Source organism: Oncorhynchus gorbuscha, linkage group LG01, assembly GCF_021184085.1.
Source record: "Oncorhynchus gorbuscha isolate QuinsamMale2020 ecotype Even-year linkage group LG01, OgorEven_v1.0, whole genome shotgun sequence".
Taxonomy (NCBI): domain Eukaryota; kingdom Metazoa; phylum Chordata; class Actinopteri; order Salmoniformes; family Salmonidae; genus Oncorhynchus; species Oncorhynchus gorbuscha.
In genome coordinates, this window is record NC_060173.1 from 114,769,904 (window position 1) to 114,780,704 (window position 10,801).

At 49.5% G+C, this 10,801-nt stretch overlaps 1 protein-coding gene across 1 annotated transcript; it reads left to right on the top strand.

The window, feature by feature from the left end:
* The first annotated feature begins 98 nt into the window (after nt 1-98).
* On the top strand, nt 99-1,758 carry LOC124031347 (CASP8 and FADD-like apoptosis regulator). The gene is made up of 4 exons (XM_046342458.1): nt 99-189; nt 576-765; nt 889-1,209; nt 1,486-1,758. Exons 2-4 carry the CDS (start codon nt 578-580, stop codon nt 1,613-1,615), a joined length of 639 nt encoding a protein of 212 aa, XP_046198414.1. The 5' UTR covers nt 99-189; nt 576-577; the 3' UTR covers nt 1,616-1,758.
* The last annotated feature ends 9,043 nt before the right edge of the window (nt 1,759-10,801 follow it).

Sequence of the window (10,801 nt, forward strand, 5' to 3'; positions counted from 1 at the left end):
AGGTAATATACCAGGTAATATACCAGTGAATATACATTTGTCCCTTTTCGGGATGAAGACCTTACGTGCGTGGTACATTTGCAATAATGTGCCTGCTCTCTGTTCTGTAGAGCCCAGTGGATGTTTACAGGCTCCAGTCAGACCCACGGGGTGAATGTCTCATCATAGACTGTGTTGGCAGTGATGGAGGTGAGAGTCCACATGCTGAGTCTGAGTCTGTAGTAACACACACGCTAGAGACGGATAACACACACGCTGAGTCTACTGTAGAGACGGATAACACACACGCTGAGTCACACACGCTGAGTCTACTGTAGAGACGGATAACACACACGCTACTGTGAGTCTACTGTAGAGACGGATAACACACACGCTGAGTCTACTGTAGAGACGGATAACACACACGCTGAGTCTACTGTAGAGACGGATGATAACACACACACGCTGAGTCTACTGGATAACTGTATCCACACACACAGTAACAGTGATGATGTGTGTCAGTAACAATGTTGATGTGTGTCAGTAACAGTGATGATGTGTGTCAGTAACAGTGATGATGTTCTTCTTCCCACCAGACATGTTGGAAGAGATGTTCAGCGGGCTCCAATTCAAGGTGACCCTGGTTAAGTGGCCGAGAGTGGGGGATACCCTGTCTCTTCTCAGGCAGGCTGCCCAACCGAGGCAGACCCAGGAAGTTGATGCCTTCGCCTGCTGCATCATCAGCCGTGGTACTGCTACCGATCTGCTGGCTACAGACTCTCACAGGTTGAGCATGGAACTCTCCACACCTGGGTTGTGGGTTTGATTCCCACTGGGCCCACCCATACTAAAATATGTATGCACATTTTGGCATATCTTATTATAATTATTGTACTTTTTTTTTGACAGGCTCGGGGTGCGTCTTGACACGGTCCGACACCTCTTCACCCCTGACTACTGCCCCAGGCTGGCTGGCAAGCCCAAGCTGTTCTTCATCCAGACCTATAGTGTGTCAGTCCCCCAGGACTGCTCCTCCAGGCCCACGGGTCACCCTGCTCACAGGGAGGGGGATCTGGAGACAGACGGGTATGGGGAACCTCTCAGTGTGGAGACAGTTCCCACCGACGCAGATGTCTTCTGGAGCCACTGTTGGACAGATGAGGGTCAGCTGGAGGAGAAGGACCATCGGTCTGTGTACCTGCAGGCCCTGAGAGAGGCAGTTCAGAGGAGGTACTGACTGCAACATGTCAATCAAACAGAGATGTTTCAGTCATAGATATTGAAAATGAGCCATCCTGTTGTTCCTGCCCAGAGTGAAATGCTGATTGTTTTGCTCACTGGGATCTCTCTGGTTTCAGTCTTCAGTTTTTGCAGTATGTTTAATGGTACAACATTTAGACAAAAAAAGCATCAAAGATTACATTTCATGTTTGCTTTTATTGCACTGAATAAAGTCATGTTTATAGTGTAATCATGAATGACACTGTTCCTTTGCTTTTCTTGCAGGAGAACACATCTAGTGGATGTCCATACAGAGATGAACAGGGTGATCTTCGACCACAACAGAAGGAATCCAGGAGCCAGATACAACATTAATCTGAGACACACACTCAGGAAGAATCTCTACATGTTATAGATAGACATAATATAGTTTTCTCTACTGTATAACCACTGAGCAGTACTAGATTATATTATACAGTATACAACAGCACCCTCTACTGGCAGCTTTGATAACCACAACAGCACCCTCTACTGGCAGCTTTGATAACCACAACAGCACCCTCTGGCAGCTTTGATAACCACAACAGCACCCTCTACCGGAAGCTTTGATAAGCACAACAGCACCCTCTACTGGCAGCTTTGATAAGCACAACAGCACCCTCTACTGGCGACAACTGTCTTGCATCACATTGAGCAGCTAGCGAGGAAGTAGTGCAATCAAAACACATTCAGTATTTTATTACTCTGTATTTATTCAAGACATGTTTTTCTTTTTACTGAAGGATGGATGAAGGATTTAAGAATATAATGTGAATTCAGATCTGTGCATTTTAAAATGTAGCCAAGCCTGATAAGTAGTAATAAAACATAGACCTAAAATACTTTATTTATTTACCTAGATGGGATAGGAAAGCAAACTTTCTATGCATTTTCAAAATATATGACTGGTATATCGAGGAAGTTTACTTGAAATCCACCATCACAACGTTATAATGCGATCGTAAGGAAAATGAAGTCCTTTAAGAGGGCAAGAACAAGATGTATGTCAGAAGAAGTGCAATATTATCATAAGGAGATGTATACTTTTAATACAGACGAGGAATTGAGGAAAAAAGAGAGGGGGAGGAAGAGGGTGAGCTTGAATTGTTAAAAAATTGAGGGAAAATGGGAGATTGTATGTTAACTAAGAATGGGAGAAAGTGTAAGCAGAGTGAGCTGAAGACAAGAGAAGAAATGGAATTGAATGAGGTCGAAGTCTTGCAGGGGTTAGGTGTGGTGAAGTTCTCGGAGACCGAGGCTTATACCGAGGCTCCGGATAAAGATGAGTGTGATAGTAGGAGTGAAGTTTTTGGAAAAAGTGGACCCTTTTGGCTGATCCAGTTGTGGTTTCAGGGTGGGTGAAAACAGAGTTGGATGCTGTGGAATCGTTGAAGTAATGTTAGGATATATAAGTTATCCTGTACAAGCTTTTGTGCTGAATACATTACGTTGTTTGAGGTGTCAAGCTTATAGGCAGTAGTGCAGAAGTTGTCATATTCTGAGGCAGTGAAGAAAGTAGAGGAAGATGTGTCAAGGGGCAGGGATCCTGAGAGGAGGGGGGTGACTAGTAGATCTGTACCAGAGCAGAGGGAGGGATCCTGAGAGGACTGCTATGACTAGTAGATCTGTACCAGAACAGAGGGAGGGATCTGTGACTAGTAGATCTGTACCAGAACAGAGGGAGGGATCCTGAGAGGAGGGGGGTGACTAGTAGATCTGTACCAGAACAGAGGGAGGGATCCTGAGAGGACTGCTATGACTAGTAGATCTGTACCAGAACAGAGGGAGGGATCCTGAGAGGACTGCTATGACTAGTAGATCTGTACCAGAACAGAGGGAGGGATCCTGAGAGGACTGCTGACTAGTAGATCTGTACCAGAACAGAGGGAGGGATCCTGAGAGGAGGTGTGACTAGTAGATCTGTACCAGAACAGAGGGAGGGATCCTGAGAGGAGAGGTGTGACTAGTAGATCTGTACCAGAACAGAGGGAGGGATCCTGAGAGGACTGCTGTGACTAGTAGATCTGTACCAGAACAGAGGGAGGGATCCTGAGAGGACTGCTGTGACTAGTAGATCTGTACCAGAACAGAGGAGGGATCCTGAGAGGACTGCTGTGACTAGTAGATCTGTACCAGAACAGAGGGAGGGATCCTGAGATGCTGTGACTAGTAGATCTGTACCAGAACAGAGGGAGGGATCTTGAGAGGACTGCTGTGACTAGTAGATCTGTACCAGAACAGAGGGAGGGATCCTGAGAGGAGGGTTGTGACTAGTAGATCTGTACCAGAACAGAGGGAGGGATCCTGAGAGGACTGGGTTGTGACTAGAGATCTGTACCAGAACAGAGGGAGGGATCCTGAGTGGACTGCTGTGACTAGTCGATCTGTACCAGAATAGAGGGGAGGGATCCTGAGAGGACTGCTATGACTAGTCGATCTGTACCAGAACAGAGGGAGGGATCCTGAGAGGATGCTATGACTAGTAGATCTGTACCAGAACAGAGAGGTCCTGTGACTAGTAGATCTGTACCAGAACAGAGGGAGGGATCCTGAGAGGAGAGGTGTGACTAGTAGATCTGTACCAGAACAGAGGGAGGGATCCTGAGAGGAGAGGTGTGACTAGTAGATCTGTACCAGAACAGAGGGAGGGATCCTGAGAGGACTGCTGTGACTAGTAGATCTGTACCAGAACAGGGGAGGGATCCTGAGAGGACTGCTATGACTAGTAGATCTGTACCAGAACAGAGGAGGGATCCTGAGAGGAGAGGTGTGACTAGTAGATCTGTACCAGAACAGAGGAGGGATCCTGAGAGGACTGCTATGACTAGTAGATCTGTACCAGAACAGAGGGAGGGATCCTGAGAGGACTGCTGTGACTAGTAGATCTGTACCAGAACAGAGGGAGAGGGATCCTGAGAGGACTGCTGTGACTAGTCGATCTGTACCAGAACAGAGGGAGGGATCCTGAGAGGACTAGTATCTGACTCCTGAGTCTATCTGTACCAGAACAGAGGGAGGGATCCTGAGAGGACTGCTATGACTAGTAGATCTGTACCAGAACAGAGGGAGGGATCCTGAGAGGACTGCTGTGACTAGTCGATCTGTACCAGAATAGAGGGAGGATCCTGAGAGAGACTGCTATGACTAGTAGATCTGTACCAGAACAGAGGGAGGGATCCTGAGAGGAGAGGTGTGACTAGTAGATCTGTACCAGAACAGAGGGAGGGATCCTGAGAGGACTGGTGTGACTAGTAGATCTGTACCAGAACAGAGGGAGGGATCCTGAGAGGAGAGCTGTGACTAGTAGATCTGTACCAGAACAGAGGGAGGGATCCTGAGAGGACTGCTGTGACTAGTAGATCTGTACCAGAACAGAGGAGGGATCCTGAGAGGAGAGGTGTGACTAGTAGATCTGTACCAGAACAGAGGGAGGGATCCTGAGAGGAGAGGTGTGACTAGTAGATCTGTACCAGAACAGAGGGAGGGATCCTGAGAGGACTGCTGTGACTAGTAGATCTGTACCAGAACAGAGGGAGGGATCCTGAGAGGACTGGTGTGACTAGTAGATCTGTACCCAGAACAGAGGGAGGGATCCTGAGAGGACTGCTGTGACTAGTAGATCTGTACCAGAACAGAGGGAGGGATCCTGAGAGGACTGCTATGACTAGTAGATCTGTACCAGAACAGAGGGAGGGATCCTGAGAGGAGGGGTGTGACTAGTAGATCTGTACCAGAACAGAGGAGGGATCCTGAGAGGACTGCTGTGACTAGTAGATCTGTACCAGAACAGAGGGACGGATCCTGAGAGGACTGCTGTGACTAGTAGATCTGTACCAGAACAGAGGGAGGGATCCTGAGAGGAGGGTGTGACTAGTAGATCTGTACCAGAACAGAGGGAGGGATCCTGAGAGGAGAGGTGTGACTAGTAGATCTGTACCAGAACAGAGGGAGGGATCCTGAGAGGACTGCTATGACTAGTAGATCTGTACCAGAACAGAGGGAGGGATCCTGAGAGGACTGCTGTGACTAGTCGATCTGTACCAGAATAGAGGGAGGGATCCTGAGAGGACTGCTATGACTAGTCGATCTGTACCAGAACAGAGGGAGGGATCCTGAGAGGACTGCTATGACTAGTAGATCTGTACCAGAACAGAGGGAGGGATCCTGAGAGGAGAGGTGTGACTAATAGATCTGTACCAGAACAGAGGGAGGGATCCTGAGAGGACTGCTGTGACTAGTAGATCTGTACCAGAACAGAGGGAGGGATCCTGAGAGGACTGCTGTGACTAGTAGATCTGTACCAGAACAGAGGGAGGGATCCTGAGAGGAGGGGTGTGACTAGTAGATCTGTACCAGAACAGAGGGAGGGATCCTGAGAGGAGGGGTGTGACTAGTAGATCTGTACCAGAACAGAGGGAGGGATCCTGAGAGGAGGGGGGTGACTAGTAGATCTGTACCAGAACAGAGGGAGGGATCCTGAGAGGAGGGGGGTGACTAGTAGATCTGTACCAGAACAGAGGGAGGGATCCTGAGAGGACTGCTATGACTAGTAGATCTGTACCAGAACAGAGGGAGGGATCCTGAGAGGACTGCTATGACTAGTAGATCTGTACCAGAACAGAGGGAGGGATCTTGACAGGACTGCTGTGACTAGTAGATCTGTACCAGAACAGAGGGAGGGATCCTGAGAGGAGGGTTGTGACTAGTAGATCTGTACCAGAACAGAGGGAGGGATCCTGAGAGGACTGCTATGACTAGTAGATCTGTACCAGAACAGAGGGAGGGATCCTGAGAGGACTGCTATGACTAGTAGATATGTACCAGAACAGAGGGAGGGATCCTGAGAGGACTGCTATGACTAGTAGATCTGTACCAGAACAGAGGGAGGGATCCTGAGAGGACTGCTATGACTAGTAGATCTGTACCAGAACAGAGGGAGGGATCCTGAGAGGGGTGTGACTAGTAGATCTGTACCAGAACAGAGGGAGGGATCCTGAGAGGAGAGGTGTGACTAGTAGATCTGTACCAGAACAGAGGGAGGGATCCTGAGAGGAGAGGTGTGACTAGTAGATCTGTACCAGAACAGAGGGAGGGATCCTGAGAGGACTGCTGTGACTAGTAGATCTGTACCAGAACAGAGGGAGGGATCCTGAGAGGACTGCTGTGACTAGTAGATCTGTACCAGAACAGAGGGAGGGATCCTGAGAGGAGAGGTGTGACTAGTAGATCTGTACCAGAACAGAGGGAGGGATCCTGAGAGGACTGCTATGACTAGTAGATCTGTACCAGAACAGAGGGAGGGATCCTGAGAGGACTGCTGTGACTAGTCGATCTGTACCAGAATAGAGGGAGGGATCCTGAGAGGACTGCTATGACTAGTCGATCTGTACCAGAACAGAGGGAGGGATCCTGAGAGGAGAGGTGTGACTAGTAGATCTGTAGAACAGAGGGAGGGATCCTGAGAGGAGAGGTGTGACTAGTAGATCTGTACCAGAACAGAGGGAGGGATCCTGAGAGGAGAGGTGTGACTAGTAGATCTGTACCAGAACAGAGGGAGGGATCCTGAGAGGAGAGGTGTGACTAGTAGATCTGTACCAGAACAGAGGGAGGGATCCTGAGAGGACTGCTGTGACTAGTATATCTGTACCAGAACAGAGGGAGGGATCCTGAGAGGAGAGGTGTGACTAGTAGATCTGTACCAGAACAGAGGGAGGGATCCTGAGAGGAGAGGTGTGACTAGTAGATCTGTACCAGAACAGAGGGAGGGATCCTGAGAGGAGAGGTGTGACTAGTAGATCTGTACCAGAACAGAGGGAGGGATCCTGAGAGGAGAGGTGTGACTAGTAGATCTGTACCAGAACAGAGGGAGGGATCCTGAGAGGACTGCTGTGACTAGTAGATCTGTACCAGAACAGGGGGAGGGATCCTGAGAGGACTGCTATGACTAGTAGATCTGTACCAGAACAGAGGGAGGGATCCTGAGAGGAGGGGTGTGACTAGTAGATCTGTACCAGAACAGAGGGAGGGATCCTGAGAGGACTGCTGTGACTAGTAGATCTGTACCAGAACAGAGGGACGGATCCTGAGAGGACTGCTGTGACTAGTAGATCTGTACCAGAACAGAGGGAGGGATCCTGAGAGGAGGGGTGTGACTAGTAGATCTGTACCAGAACAGAGGGAGGGATCCTGAGAGGAGAGGTGTGACTAGTAGATCTGTACCAGAACAGAGGGAGGGATCCTGAGAGGACTGCTATGACTAGTAGATCTGTACCAGAACAGAGGGAGGGATCCTGAGAGGACTGCTGTGACTAGTCGATCTGTACCAGAATAGAGGGAGGGATCCTGAGAGGACTGCTATGACTAGTCGATCTGTACCAGAACAGAGGGAGGGATCCTGAGAGGACTGCTATGACTAGTAGATCTGTACCAGAACAGAGGGAGGGATCCTGAGAGGAGAGGTGTGACTAATAGATCTGTACCAGAACAGAGGGAGGGATCCTGAGAGGACTGCTGTGACTAGTAGATCTGTACCAGAACAGAGGGAGGGATCCTGAGAGGACTGCTGTGACTAGTAGATCTGTACCAGAACAGAGGGAGGGATCCTGAGAGGAGGGGTGACTAGTAGATCTGTACCAGAACAGAGGGAGGGATCCTGAGAGGAGGGGTGTGACTAGTAGATCTGTACCAGAACAGAGGGAGGGATCCTGAGAGGACTGCTATGACTAGTAGATCTGTACCAGAACAGAGGCAGGGATCCTGAGAGGACTGCTGTGACTAGTAGATCTGTACCAGAACAGAGGGAGGGATCCTGAGAGGACTGCTGTGACTAGTAGATCTGTACCAGAACAGAGGGAGGGATCCTGAGAGGACTGCTATGACTAGTAGATCTGTACCAGAACAGAGGGAGGGATCCTGAGAGGACTGCTGTGACTAGTAGATCTGTACCAGAACAGAGGGAGGGATCCTGAGAGGACTGCTATGACTAGTAGATCTGTACCAGAACAGGGAGGGATCCTGAGAGGACTGCTATGACTAGTAGATCTGTAACAGAACAGAGGGAGGGATCCTGAGAGGAGGGGTGTGACTAGTAGATCTGTACCAGAACAGAGGGAGGGATCCTGAGAGGAGAGGTGTGACTAGTAGATCTGTACCAGAACAGAGGGAGGGATCCTGAGAGGACTGCTATGACTAGTAGATCTGTACCAGAACAGAGGGAGGGATCCTGAGAGGAGGGGTGTGACTAGTAGATCTGTACCAGAACAGAGGGAGGGATCCTGAGAGGACTGCTGTGACTAGTAGATCTGTACCAGAACAGAGGGAGGGATCCTGAGAGGACTGCTGTGACTAGTAGATCTGTACCAGAACAGAGGGAGGGATCCTGAGAGGAGGGGTGTGACTAGTAGATCTGTACCAGAACAGAGGGAGGGATCCTGAGAGGACTGCTGTGACTAGTAGATCTGTACCAGAACAGAGGGAGGGATCCTGAGAGGACTGCTGTGACTAGTAGATCTGTACCAGAACAGAGGGAGGGATCCTGAGAGGAGGGGTGTGACTAGTAGATCTGTACCAGAACAGAGGGAGGGATCCTGAGAGGAGAGGTGTGACTAGTAGATCTGTACCAGAACAGAGGGAGGGATCCTGAGAGGACTGCTATGACTAGTAGATCTGTACCAGAACAGAGGGAGGGATCCTGAGAGGAGAGGTGTGACTAGTAGATCTGTACCAGAACAGAGGGAGGGATCCTGAGAGGACTGCTATGACTAGTAGATCTGTACCAGAACAGAGGGAGGGATCCTGAGAGGACTGCTGTGACTAGTAGATCTGTACCAGAACAGAGGGAGGGATCCTGAGAGTAGGGGTGTGACTAGTAGATCTGTACCAGAACAGAGGGAGGGATCCTGAGAGGAGAGGTGTGACTAGTAGATCTGTACCAGAACAGAGGGAGGGATCCTGAGAGGAGAGGTGTGAGTAGTAGATCTGTACCAGAACAGAGGGAGGGATACTGAGAGGAGAGGTGTGACTAGTAGATCTGTACCAGAACAGAGGGAGGGATCCTGAGAGGACTGCTATGACTAGTAGATCTGTACCAGAACAGAGGGAGGGATCCTGAGAGGAGGGGTGTAGTAGATCTGTACCAGAACAGAGGGAGAGATCCTAAGAGGACTGCTGTGACTCATAGATCTGCACCAGAACAGAGGGAGGGATCCTGAGACGACTGGTGTAGTAGATCTGTACCAGAACAGAGGGAGGGATCCTGAGACTACTGGTGTAGTAGATCTGTACCAGAACAGAGGGAGGGATCCTGAGACGACTGGTGTAGTAGATCTGTACCAGAACAGAGGGAGCGATCCTGAGAGGACTGGTGTGACTAGTAGATCTGTACCAGAACAGAGGGAGGGATCGTGAGTGAACTGGTGTAGTAGATCTGTACCAGAACAGAGGGAGGGATCCTGAGAGGAGGGGTGTGACTAGTAGATCTGTACCAGAACAGAGGGAGGGATCCTGAGAGGAAGGGTGTAGTAGATCTGTACCAGAACAGAGGGAGGGATCCTGAGAGGAGGGGTGTAGTAGATCCGTACCAGAACAGAGGTAGGAATCCTGAAAGGAGGGGTGTAGTAGATCCGTATCGGAACAGGGGGAGGGATCCTGAAAGGAGTGGTGTGACTCGTAGATCTGTACTACAACAGTGGGAGGGGGGCCAACAAGTGATATATGTTTCAGTAAGATTGGATTTTTAGCATTTATAGCAATGGTTAACAACTTTACTACAGGGATGAAACGGAAGTCACAGAAAATTGAGGTGGTGGTTGCAGCTGCAGAGAGGTTTTGGGTGTGAGAGACTTGACATCAGGTTCCAGGGTGTGTTGAGTGGTGGTATCCCATCCTTTCAGGTTGTTTGCCTGAAGTAGAACTAAATAGATTTGGGAATGACAAACCTAGTTAGATTACTTGTTGGTTATCACTGCATTGTCGGAATTAGAAGCACAAGCATTTCGCTACACTCGCATTAACATCTGCTAACCATGTGTATGTGACAAATAAAATTTGATTTGATTTGAGGGATCAGGATGAGCCAGCACGGGAGCCGAGGTAAACAGAGCCCTCAGGTGACTAAAAGCCCTGCCCGCCTCAGCTGTCCACTGCAGTCGCACCGGTCCCCCCTTCAGCAGTGAGGTAATGGGAGCCGCTACCTGACCAAAACCCCGGATAAACCTCTGGTAGTAATTGGAAAATCCTAGGAACCGCTGCACTTCCTTTACCGTGGTGGAAGTCGGCCAATTACGCATGGCGGCAATGCGGTCACTCTCCATCTCCACGCCTGACGTGGAAATGCGGTACCCTAGGAAGGAGACAGACTGTTGGAAGAACAGACATGTCTCAGTCTTGACGTACAGGTCATGCTCCAACAGTCGACCAAGCACCCTGCGTACCAGGGACACATGCTCGGTGCGTGTAGCGGAGTATATCAGAATGTCATCAATATACACCACTACACCCTGCCCGTGCAGGTCCGGGAAAATCTTGTCAACAAAGGCCTGGAAGACTGATGGAGCATTCATCA

Bases quoted from the DNA above. Each gene is read 5' to 3' on its own strand.
- LOC124031347 (XM_046342458.1), top strand. From the start codon at position 578: ATGTTGGAAGAGATGTTCAGCGGGCTCCAATTCAAGGTGACCCTGGTT. The intron at 766-888 runs GTTGAGCATGGA...TTTTTTTGACAG, and splicing joins CTGGCTACAGACTCTCACAG to GCTCGGGGTGCGTCTTGACA. The intron at 1,210-1,485 runs GTACTGACTGCA...CTTTTCTTGCAG, and splicing joins AGAGAGGCAGTTCAGAGGAG to GAGAACACATCTAGTGGATG.